The sequence below is a fragment of the Diachasma alloeum genome, unplaced genomic scaffold (genome assembly GCF_001412515.2).
Source record: "Diachasma alloeum isolate Michigan unplaced genomic scaffold, Dall2.0 Dall_scaffold_00906, whole genome shotgun sequence".
Classification (NCBI taxonomy): Eukaryota; Metazoa; Arthropoda; class Insecta; order Hymenoptera; family Braconidae; genus Diachasma; species Diachasma alloeum.
The window spans coordinates 1-11,172 of NW_021681024.1; the positions used below are offsets into that span (position 1 = coordinate 1).

Below are 11,172 nucleotides of genomic sequence, written 5' to 3' on the forward strand. Positions count from 1 at the left end.
ACAAGATATGACTGTTTTTTTGGGCTCAAATGAAAGAGCGGGTCGAGAAGTGGCGTGCTAGGGCCTCCAAAGATGTTTTTGAACCAGTGGAGACTCCTAGACCCTAATCTTGACATTTGTTGTTTTTCGCCCTTGAGTCTTTCAAGCGGAGAGTTATTTTCTATTTTTAGAGACATGCGTTATGAAATAATTTTAGTCATGATTTTTTGCAGTTGGAACAATTTTTTTTGAGAAGATAAGTGCGTAGGGGTGATTATTGCTGTATTTAATTATTGAATTTAAGTAAATGTTCGGGATTTGCTGATTAATTAATTAATTTATTAATTTTTCTTGATTGTTGGGGGGATCTTGGGAGAGTGGGAGATTATCATTTTCCTAACCTCCAGTTTGTGCACGTGAAACATGTGGTGGAACAGTGGTGGCTGAGGACAATAAACTGTGTCAATTGCTGGGATTTTATTCAGTGACAGAGTCCAGACGATATGGTGATGAGAGGAGGATGGATTCTGCTTAATAATGGATGCATTATAAAAAGATTTAACTATGGAATCAATAGTTGTACTAGGTGGTACGCGTCACTGCCAAAACTCACACCTGAGGAGGTAAACAATGGGTCAGAAATAGATTGACAATCGTTCTGGGACAATTAATCGATCGATGGAAAGTTTGAGACGTGTGACCATTCGATTTTGATTGATTGGGTATGACGATTGATTATTGACGGTTGGGGTTTTGGGCTGTTGAAACTTGAATTATTTTGGTTTTTTCAAGGTGACGAGAATCCTGAGGACGAATGAATTTACGCAGGAGTTGGTGGGATCTAATTCGATTAAGTATTATGATTCTAATCAATTGGCATCGAATAATCCTCTGGAGGATGCGAGGGCAGAGGGTCGATGTCGTCTGACGAATGGTGAGGATTAGGTTTAAAAGGTTCTTACGAGCTTCTTGCTATCTCCCTAGGCTCCAGGGATATTTAGCCAAAAGTATTGCCATTCAACTGCTGAACGAAGCAATGCTCTAGTATTATTGAAGGTTTCTAATTGGGAAATCCCTCAATGTAAAAAATCTTCACCGTAATTGTTGCAGGATTACTATTCGGAATTTTTGACGGACACGGGGGCAACTCCTGCGCCCAAGTCGTATCGAAAAGATTACTTCACTATATTGCCGTTTGTTTACTACCCCGAGAGGTCCTCAATGAGACTCTCAAACAGTCCAAAACCCCCGAGCAGCTACGAGAGCACTTGCTGGAGTGCTTTTACGACAAAACCGACTTCGTACCTGAGATTAGTAAACTCTACGGGGAGAGTTTCCTCTCCTTCCTCAGGGAGGTATCCCAGAAGTATGGCGACTCGGGAGGAGCGGAGTTTCAGATGGAGAGTGCATTAGAGACGGCTTTTCTCAGTTTAGATAGCGATATTTCTAATGAGGCTCTGAGGAAAGTCAAGAGGCAAATCGATGCGAGGACTCTCTCGGTTGCTATGTCAGGAGCTGTGGCAGTTGTTGCTCATATTGATGGCCCTCACCTTCATGTGGCTGGGGTCGGAGATTGTCAAGCAGTTCTGGGAGTCTATTCAGGTATAACGGTTATTTTGAAGTGATTTATTCTTTATTTTTTCATTCAGTGCTGAATTTGATCTTGTAATCCATAAAATAAAACGGCATGTTGTACGGATTTGCAGAGGAGGAAGGCTGGTCTGCGAAACTGCTGACCGTAGAACACAACACAGATAACCGCGAAGAAGTCGAGAGAATCCTCTCCGAGCACCCAGAGAGCGAGAGTCGAACAGTGATAAAAATGGAGCGTCTCCTAGGTCAATTAGCCCCCCTCCGCGCCCTCGGTGATTTTCGATACAAGTGGAGCAAGGAACTAATGAAGAAAATAGTAGTGCCATATTACGGGGAGGGAGCAGTCCCCCCGAATTACCACACACCCCCTTACCTAACAGCAAAGCCCCAGGTGACGTATCACAGACTGACACCAAAGGACAAATTCCTGATAATAGCGACTGATGGTCTGTGGGATCTACTCTCACCTCTCGAGGCAGTTCAACTTGTGGGTGAACACATGAGTGGAAAAGTTACTCTTAATTCATTGCAACTAACATCCGATATGAAACTGTCTGAGATCAACGAGATGCTGTTGAAGAGGAAAGAGGGGCTCAAGAAAAAACCTCTGGATGAAAATGCTGCCACGCACCTTCTCAGAAATGCCCTCGGGGGCACAGAGTATGGGATGGATCACGCCAAGGTCTCCCAATTTTTAACTTTACCCAGTGAAGTCGTTCGTATTTTTAGGGACGATATTTCCATTACTGTTGGATATACTGATACAGAATTTTTGAGGAATTGTTCGTTGTAGAAAAAATGGGGGGATATTTCAATTGCAAAGTGATGAAATGACACGAGTTCAATAACTTTTTTTTCATATATTTTAGATTTCCAGATATTTTAACGAAACTGAATTTGAAAAATATTTACCAAAAACCTTAGTTCATGTGAAATTGACTTCTTTTGTTTCATCACTTGACTCCAATATTTTTCAGCTCACTCATCGCAAATTACCAGAAATGAGAATGTCTGATCGGTTGATTAACAAAAGTCTTTCAAACATGTTTGATTTCTGTACATATTTATTACTGTAAGCTTCATTGAACATGTGATGTATTGACATGCCACTTTTATTCGGGATATCATAAAAATTTACATTGGAGAATAGTGGTGAATTTATTCTAGTGTGTCACAGATAAATATACATATATAATGCAATTTTATTTTTCGTTTAATTAATTATAAAGTAGAATTGTTATACATGTATAATAGATTTGTTTTTCCACTCGTGGAACTTGTTTTGCTCTCGGGGCAAAATAAATATGCACGAAATTGAAATCAGCTTTTCTAGATTCAAGATTATCACATTTACAAGTAGTATTATGACCTGTTAGTTTCATCTTCTGTGTTAGGACTGCCTAAAATTTTCATTCAACTTGATTAAATCATTAGGTGAACAGGAGGGCGAAAAAAGGGCAAAAACAATTGAGGCATTTATTGATTCAAGGGTTTTCTTCAAGTTTTCATTTGAGATAAAAAATAAAAATCTTGGTAAGGCGAGATAACTGGGTGGCATATAAAAAATATATCGCCGAGGCTTTCAACCTTCCTGGCCAAAATCCTCCCTGAATTTTTCTAATTGCGTTATGTCTTCCTGGTTGACAGTTGGACGGGTTGTTGCGAGAGCTTTCAACAAGTGTTTCTACAACATAAAATAAACAAAATTCATCTTCAACATCATTTCAATAAAATAAATTAACTGAGTGATAAAAACTTTCATTTCAATTTCACGAAAAAAAATGTCGAAACAGATCAATCAAATTCTCTCTGATAATTACCATCGTAACTGGCGCTTCAAAAAGTTCATCGCTCTTGACATCAGTCCAGCTCATCTCAATGGCCCCTGGATCCCCAGGGGAGCATGGTGTCAACAGATTATCCACAATAACCGAAGGATCTTTAGGCGATGGTCCACTGACTCTTTTGAAATGAGTGGCACTCTGCACAAGCCTGATGGGCTCCATTAGAGCCTCACGAACGATAACTCGAATGTCGTCCCCAGAGTATCCATCAGAATCAGCAGCCAACTGCTTGAAGTCCTCCTCCGTCAAGGTGTGGGCATTCTGCCTCAGATGAAGTTTAAACATGGCAGCTCGTGCAATCTCATCGGGCAGAGGAATGTGAATACGTTTCTCGAATCGTCTTCTGATGGCAGCATCGAGAACCCAGGGGGTGTTGGTGGCCCCCAGGACCAGAATTCCATCATTATCACTCCCAACCCCTTGCATCTGCACTAGAAACTGGGTCTTGATCCGTCTTTCAGAGTCTGACTCGTTGTCACTTCTGGATGAGCACAAGGAGTCAATCTCATCGATGAAGATGATGCTGGGTTTCCTCTGTCTCGCAAGATCAAACAGATTCTTGATGAGTTTAGCAGATTCTCCCTGCCATTTGCTGACTAAATCCGAGGAAGAGACCGATAAGAAAGTGGAATTACCAGCTTCTGTGGCAACAGCCTTAGCAAGGTATGATTTGCCAGTCCCAGGAAGACCGAAGAGCAAAATTCCCCTCCATGGCATCCTCTTGCCTTTGAATAAATGGGGAAACTGAATGGGGAGGATGACAGCCTCCTTCAGGGCGTCTTTCGCTGACTCCAAACCTGCAACATCACTCCACTTGACATTGGGCTTCTCCACTACTATTGCTCCCTCCAACATGTGCTGGAGCTTCTTCTTCTCTGGATCGATCTCGGAGTCACTGTCACCGCTGTCGCTCTTCTTGTCGTCTTTGGCGCCTTCTTCACCCGTTGCCACGGGCTTCTTCTTTCCTTTCTTCAGGTAGGCTTTCAACTTTTCTGCCCTGTCGAGGTATTGCTGACATTTCTGTCGTATACTGTCTTTCGCACGCTCCCCCTGGGCTTCGTCTAAAGATGGGATTTTTATTAGTCGTTGGGATTTCAAACATTGAATTCTATAAACATTTTTTAAATTAAATTGTATTTTGAAGTTTCGAAAAATGAAGGGAAAACTGGAATTCAATGTTTGAATGAATTTCAACTGTCATTCATCGGGATAGTAATAATCAATTGATAAATTTATTCTCGAGTCATGAATATTTCGGGAATAAATTTATCACATTAAAAAAAAAGGCAAACGTATCCATTCTACCCGGTCCACCCCTATAAATCTCCGTTGAAATAAAATTTGACATTTGTCATATGAAAAAGACTGGCCCACTTGAATATCTTCAAGTCTTTTGAATAAATGTAAAAGCAATTAATGATGACTAACACTTGATGGAATGAAGGAAGTACTCGACTGCGTGCTCGTAGTACTTCAATGCCTCTTCATAATTTTTCTTCTTGTCCTCTTCTGTGGCTTTGGTGACCAAATCAATGGCTTTCTGCATTACAGAACAGAACAAAACAGAACACGAACATCAGTGATAGGAGACACAACTGAGAATTCTCCTGACACTTTAAATAGAACAGATAAATACCTGCAGTATCGTACCACCGGCCATGTTTTAATGTTGTTTTATAAAAAACTATGATCACACTTGATTATTAAACTCAGAAACACATGAAGGAAATTGATGTGGGGGTCTAGGCGCCTCTGCAAAAGCCAGCTTGCTGAGGGGGTTAATTGTGATCACCGACTGTTGAATGAAGTATTTTTCGAATGATTTGACACACGGGCACGCAGTAATTGTTATGTACGAGCGGGGCGAGCTATTGGGGTTAGAACATTATTGGTGCTTTTCTGTCAAACGAATAATCTTGGGAAAACGACAAAATGGTAGACTTCAATAATTATGAGTGGATCCACCTTGGGCCGCATTTTCAAAGGACTTCAAGACTACTTTGAGAATAATCCGCAAGAGGGCCATGAAGCGGGATAATTTCCCGTCAAGTATTCCCTCTCTCAGTTTCGTTCAATCTCGATCCATTTTCGGAGCGCGTATTCGGTTGAAATTTCTATTCCTTTGTGTCACCAATTCTAAGAAAGCACGTAACGCTTTTAGTCGTGATTATTTGCGGCATGGTATAGCTGTCAAAATGTAATTTATATAATACATAACATACGCTAGATAAGATATCCCGCGAAAAAACTAGTTTCTCGATAGTTGTTCCTCAGTTCCTTTGGAAAACATTTTTAAGGCAATTTTCATTGTCTGAATGACCTCTTAAGACTTCAAAGATCCTCATCTAGTCTTTTGATATTTCTTCCTCAGGTCCAGAGAACGCATTCCGCATGGAGGGAATTAGTCGTAGAAGTGTCTGACATCATATGCCTGGCTAGGGATCGAAAATTTGCAGTGAATGGTAAGTGGCATATCTACTACAAACAACAGACGCATGGAATAAGAACGACCTCCAGAATCCATCATTGTTGCTTTTATTCTTTTGCATCTCTTTTACTCCTGTCATTTTTTAATCTTTCACTTACGTTATTAGCCGAGGACAAGTAGAATTGTGCATAACAGTAGACAGTGAACAAAGAGTTTTCATGTTTATTCTTTCACTGGATAAGTGTAGAACTTTAATCATTGTGAAGGAAGACAAGAACTCAATTCTTCAATTTGACACGTACGGTTGTATAACATTGAAATATCTAATATCATTATATATTTACTGTTTTATTATTCCGTGTTTGGAATGAAATGACCCTCGATTTTGTTGTTTTCAATTCATGGCTTATTTGTACTTGTCTTAAGTAATTCCAACGAATCCGCGTTGAATTCATTGATCAACTCAAAGTAAATGGACGATGACAGTTATAGTAATTTTTCAAAATACGTAGGCGGCTCTCGTAGGTAACTCTTTCATTCATGAATTAATTGTAATCGTATAATGCTTCTTTAATAGCAAATATATTATCACATTGAGATTGTATTAATCCTTAAAACTTCGCTATGAGATTCCTCAACGAAAATTGGCCTCGTTTTAATTTTCCATCATTTAATCTACCAAATTGAACAAGAGGAGTGGATTATCGAGAGGAATCGTTGTCATTATCAATATCGAGTGTCTCGCGATAATTCAAATACTACTCGGAGAAATTGGCACCATTTGGCATTCGCTAAATAATCTGTTTTCGTTCAATCGCGTCGACACTCAAGACATTTCTTATTATCATTTTTATATCTAAGAAACAATGAATATAGAATATATATTTATATATCATATCGTGTATAGTTAAAGTATACGTTAGGACACTTATGAACTACGGCAAATATTCAACAGTTAGAAGACTTTTTTCTTTAACAATTACTGGTGCTCGGACGTTCACAGAATTTATTTTTCTCCTCGTAAAAACTTGGTCTTAAATGACCCCCAATTATGTTTTACCTAGAAGTTATTGACACAAATAGGAAGAAAACAATATTCCGAACATTGAGCCAAGTCATTAAAATTGAAAGCCAAAGAAAATAACTTGCGACTCGTGCCCCTCCAATTAGTTTATTCCAATTATTTTTGTTCATCTTGTTGTTTGCATAAACCGGAAAATAGCGAGTAATTTGTCATTCTTTTTTTTTTTCAATAGTGCACCTAATATTCTGTTCAGAAGCGTTTTGTAGTGTAAAATCATTGTATAAAATTGTCATTTGTTTACTTAAATCGATTCGTAACTATTTAACTTTTCACTTCTTCCATCACAATAAAACATCACGTATAAATATAAAACATTAGTTTAAATATAATTGTTTATCAAAAAGCATAAGGTATTGTGTATACTATACGGTATACTTCAGATCAATAGGCGTTCAGCAAGAATATGTTTTTCCGAGTGCCTTTTGTTTTGGTTATACTACCTTTTCCATGAAAAGTATATCATATTAATAGCAAGTTCATAGATTTGGATTAGAGTTTACCATACGTTGAAAATTGACACACATTAACCTATATTTAATTTACTCCTTTGTCAAAGTAAATGAGAAAATTATTTCTGTGCGAAATGTGCATTGACCAATGTTGAGATACGGAACTATCTTAATACAGAAATATCGAGGAAACGCCTCGCCGAGTCGCGACAGCAACTCTTTCAATGCGCAATATTAAATTATGCATCAACAGCAATTATCGATCTAGGAGTAATGACTGATGTTGCAAAGTTAGAGACCCTCAAGAATTTGACGAAATAACCGTGCCTTTTCATTTCAACACTGCCGCAATCACCCGGAATCTAATTGAAATATTCCATCTTCATTCTTAATCAGTCTTAATTGCCAATCACAAAGTACAACCTGTTGCCTCTCAAAATTCAAGACAATCTTCAGTATTAATTCGTTTATAAAGTATATCTACAAACTATCATCTACAATAGACGAATATATTCCCACAAGGAAGACGCGAAAATAGGTAACAGAATAACAATCCAAATACTTATGAAAATTAANTCAATTGATATTTTTTTTGACATTTGTGGGGTGACAAAAGTCTGTGGGGGTCCTCTGAAGGTACCCTCGCAATTTCAGAGTTTTGTCACCTCTAGAACCCCAAAATCCCAAAATCCACATATTATTATTAACTACAATAAACAAATGGTTAATTGTTAATTGTCTTGCACTCAATACGCTAATAGATATTAGTTTTGTCAAGTTTTGTCGGCCTTTAATAATCTGCTAAATCATCTTCCAAGGGTGGAAACTCGGTCGAGCGTGAGAACCACTGCTTTCCTATTTTCGGCAAACGAATTTTCGGCTAGCTTCCACTCCATGAAAATTAATGGCTCTCTCAGTCTTTCGTAAATTAAAAGAGAATCAGTCTAATTAATTCTCAGCACCATATTTGAAATCCTCTTAATATTCACCTTTTCATTGTTAATTCTTGAAAATTCATTTTCGTGTCCTCTATTCTTCAATCGACACTCGTTACCTAGCGCAGTAGTGACGAAATGACCAGGGTAAATCTCAACAAAAATTATAGAAGAGATTTTTATCTGAAGATTGGAAATAAACATTAGATAATGTTGACGGTAGTTGACCTAGTTATATTGACAAATTGAGGACGTTGAAATTCGAGCTGTTCGTTTCCACATAATAACACTATAATTTATCGAGCAATTAATAACGCTAATTCACCCTATCTTGACTGGAAGGACTCGGTGAGTTAGAGCTCTGAACATTCGTGGTTGTCGATTGATCTGTTATTGAGGAGGCTGATGGAATCGGTGCAATCAGCATACCACGTGGACTGAAGGTGTCGCAGTACAGATTTTCTTTCTTATGCACTCTACGTACGTGACTGCGTAAATTATCACGGCGTGCACTTCTGTATGCGCAGTGAGGGCATAGGTGGGGTTTTTCGCCAGTGTGCATTCGACGATGCTGGATTAACTGGAAATTCAGATAAACATTATCAACTAGCTGTTAATAATCACCAACGAAAAAACTTTGCCATCGTACTTTTTTTAGTTGTACGGTACGGAATACACAAATGTCGCAGCAAAAATATCTATCATCTCGATGCCTCCTCATGTGTCGGCTCAAATCTACTTCGGAAGACCTGTCGGCTCCACAGACAGCACAACTCACTCTCGTTTCCGGGGCAGCGCCTTTCGCATGGGCCCTGAGATGTCTTTGGAATGCCTTCTCAATTGTACAGGCATATGTGCACATGGTGCATCTGTATTCTTCCCGTTCATATCTAATTCCAATCGAGGGAATCAATCATCAATTTAATCACATAAAACACAATCTAATTACTGACATGCGGTGAATATGATTCTTCGAGTACCTATACCTGACGCGTTGCAGTGCCAATGACCTCTTTTTTCCTGATGTAGTCCCCTGAGCCATGTGACTAGCGACATGCGTCTCCATTTCGCATCTGCTGTTACTCGTAAAAGTGCATCCTGCTGAAGGACAGCCGCGGGGATCACCATCATTCGTTTCGGGAGAAGCTGGATGACTGTTGAGAATGTGTTTCCTCAGGGCGGGTCTTGTTGAGCTTATCACATCGCAGGAGCCACAGGGATAGCCTCTGTAGGCGCCAGTCACAGGACTCTCTCCTCTCGATCTGAAATCCATTCGGTTGCATAATTATAATATATAATACTCCTTCCTTATTTTCTCACTTCAGTAACGTTCGTTACTGTTTTTTAAATTGCCTTCTTTGAAAAGGACATTTATGCCTGAGTGCTGATAAATATGATAATTATTATATTCTTGGTATCCTTGTATTTTCATACCTTTCGGTGTAGGACGAACTGTCGCTATCAGAGTCACTGTCGGACGGCATTCCTGGTACCTCTGTTGCTTCCAAGGCAGCAGTAGCTGCGGATAGTCTCCCCAGCATAGCTGTATAGGCACTCAATACCCAGCCATTGAGAACCGGCGTTATTGGTTCGTCTTTATCCATGCCAAAATATGCCAAGGGATCCAGTGCTTTCCCCGGTGAATTATTATTCCGGGAGTGCTGTGAGCTATTTGTACTAGTGTCGCTTTCCTCACCAGCATCTTCGTTGTTATTATCGTTAGACTCTGTCGGTAGGGAGCTCTGGAGAGAATATTTAAATCAGTCGCTGTTGGCTCGATTAATCAACAAAGATTGCGTACCTTGTAATTATTTTCCTCGTCCTCTTCATTTCTTTCGATGTTACTTTCGTTGTCTTCCGATTTCTTGACGGTATCAAGTGGAGTGCTTGCTTCACTTCTCGCTTCATCGCTGTTGACACTGTGCGAAGAATTGGCGGTTAATTCGATAGCCTTGTAGGCACCAGGATCAAGGGGATGATGCAGCGAACTCAATGCAAATCCTGCACGCGGAAGTATCGGCGGGGCACCTGGCGGTACAAGTGCCGCCGCTCGGCGAATCAGCCGCGGATCGCCCCATAATCCACTTGCCGCATGAAGACTCCAGATACCATATTCCATCTGATTGACAAACACAATTAGTCAATATTACTGTCAAGGAAATGCCGACCGGAAGAGTTGTATCGTCCTTCCCATCTCATAGAAATACTCGATATTGACAATGGCAATGATGATTCATTGATTTAGATCTTGAAGATGGCGTGAAACTCTGATGTGTGTAATAGAGGGGGTGAGAAGTCGATGGGATTACCCTGTATGCGTGATCACGGTAGCTGATCATTTTCAATGACTCTCGTTGCGTTATCAATACCATCATTCAATCGAGTCCCCGTAATGTCTGTCATGTCTATGAAAACACCGTTATGCATACCAATGAGGTCGAATAGAACGACAAATACAACAACAATGAAAAACACGCCGAATAATGTAATAAATAGGAGGTCACGAGTGTCCCGTGGATTTGTACTCTGGTTTGTTCGTATCTCGCGTACGTTCATACTTTGGCATAACTCGTCCAGGCTCTACATATCCCTTTTCTATCTTTATCTCTTGCCTCCCCCTTTTGGTTGGTGCTGTAGAGCCCGTGTCCCAGCCACCCGTGGTTGACCCCTTCCCGTTGCCCTCTCGCGAATCGATTTGTTATTGTTTTTGTGTCTGCGGTCGCCTAGGGTGGCCAAGGGAGGGTGCAAGAGGAAAAGAGGGAGTTGGCGCCTCCGGGAGCTCTCATGGAATTGAATCAAGAGGGTGAGGAGGGTGTTTGCCGGCCGTGGAGCGGGGGGGGGGGGGTTGAGGGGAAGGGGG

The 11,172-nt window shown here is 40.2% G+C and overlaps 3 protein-coding genes across 3 annotated transcripts in view; 1 reads left to right on the forward strand and 2 right to left on the reverse strand.

Annotated features, from left to right (window-relative positions):
* Nucleotides 1-36: 36 nt before the first annotated feature.
* Nucleotides 37-2,892, forward strand: LOC107045279 (pyruvate dehydrogenase [acetyl-transferring]-phosphatase 1, mitochondrial). Its single transcript, XM_015267491.2, has 4 exons — nucleotides 37-602; nucleotides 772-913; nucleotides 1,090-1,581; nucleotides 1,686-2,892. The coding sequence occupies exons 1-4, from the start codon at nucleotides 483-485 to the stop codon at nucleotides 2,363-2,365; spliced, it is 1,434 nt and encodes a 477-aa protein (XP_015122977.1). The 5' UTR covers nucleotides 37-482; the 3' UTR covers nucleotides 2,366-2,892.
* LOC107045280 (vacuolar protein sorting-associated protein 4B) lies at nucleotides 2,615-5,383 on the reverse strand. The gene is made up of 4 exons (XM_015267492.2): nucleotides 5,053-5,383; nucleotides 4,845-4,956; nucleotides 3,393-4,477; nucleotides 2,615-3,256 (listed from the first exon to the last, which is right to left on the reverse strand). Exons 1-4 carry the CDS (start codon nucleotides 5,074-5,076, stop codon nucleotides 3,155-3,157), a joined length of 1,323 nt encoding a protein of 440 aa, XP_015122978.1. The 5' UTR covers nucleotides 5,077-5,383; the 3' UTR covers nucleotides 2,615-3,154.
* Nucleotides 5,384-8,289: 2,906 nt separating this feature from the next.
* Nucleotides 8,290-11,172, reverse strand: part of LOC107045265 (RE1-silencing transcription factor) — a 3,870-nt gene continuing 987 nt past the window's right edge. Inside the window, exons 2-6 of the mRNA XM_015267460.1 lie at nucleotides 10,114-10,431; nucleotides 9,747-10,054; nucleotides 9,293-9,574; nucleotides 8,962-9,202; nucleotides 8,290-8,892 (exon numbers count right to left, since the gene is read on the reverse strand). Coding sequence (XP_015122946.1) covers nucleotides 8,629-8,892; nucleotides 8,962-9,202; nucleotides 9,293-9,574; nucleotides 9,747-10,054; nucleotides 10,114-10,431 — 1,413 coding nt within the window. The 3' untranslated portion in view covers nucleotides 8,290-8,628. The remainder of the gene's footprint in view (nucleotides 8,893-8,961; nucleotides 9,203-9,292; nucleotides 9,575-9,746; nucleotides 10,055-10,113; nucleotides 10,432-11,172) is intronic.

Bases quoted from the DNA above. Each gene is read 5' to 3' on its own strand.
- LOC107045280 (XM_015267492.2), bottom strand. From the start codon at position 5,076: ATGGCCGGTGGTACGATACTGCAG. The intron at 4,957-5,052 runs GTATTTATCTGT...TCTGTAATGCAG, and splicing joins CCGGTGGTACGATACTGCAG to AAAGCCATTGATTTGGTCAC. The intron at 4,478-4,844 runs GTTAGTCATCAT...TCCCATCTTTAG, and splicing joins CTTCCTTCATTCCATCAAGT to ACGAAGCCCAGGGGGAGCGT.
- LOC107045279 (XM_015267491.2), top strand. From the start codon at position 483: ATGGTGATGAGAGGAGGATGGATTCTGCTTAATAATGGATGCATTATA. The intron at 914-1,089 runs GTGAGGATTAGG...TAATTGTTGCAG, and splicing joins TCGATGTCGTCTGACGAATG to GATTACTATTCGGAATTTTT. The intron at 1,582-1,685 runs GTATAACGGTTA...ACGGATTTGCAG, and splicing joins AGTTCTGGGAGTCTATTCAG to AGGAGGAAGGCTGGTCTGCG.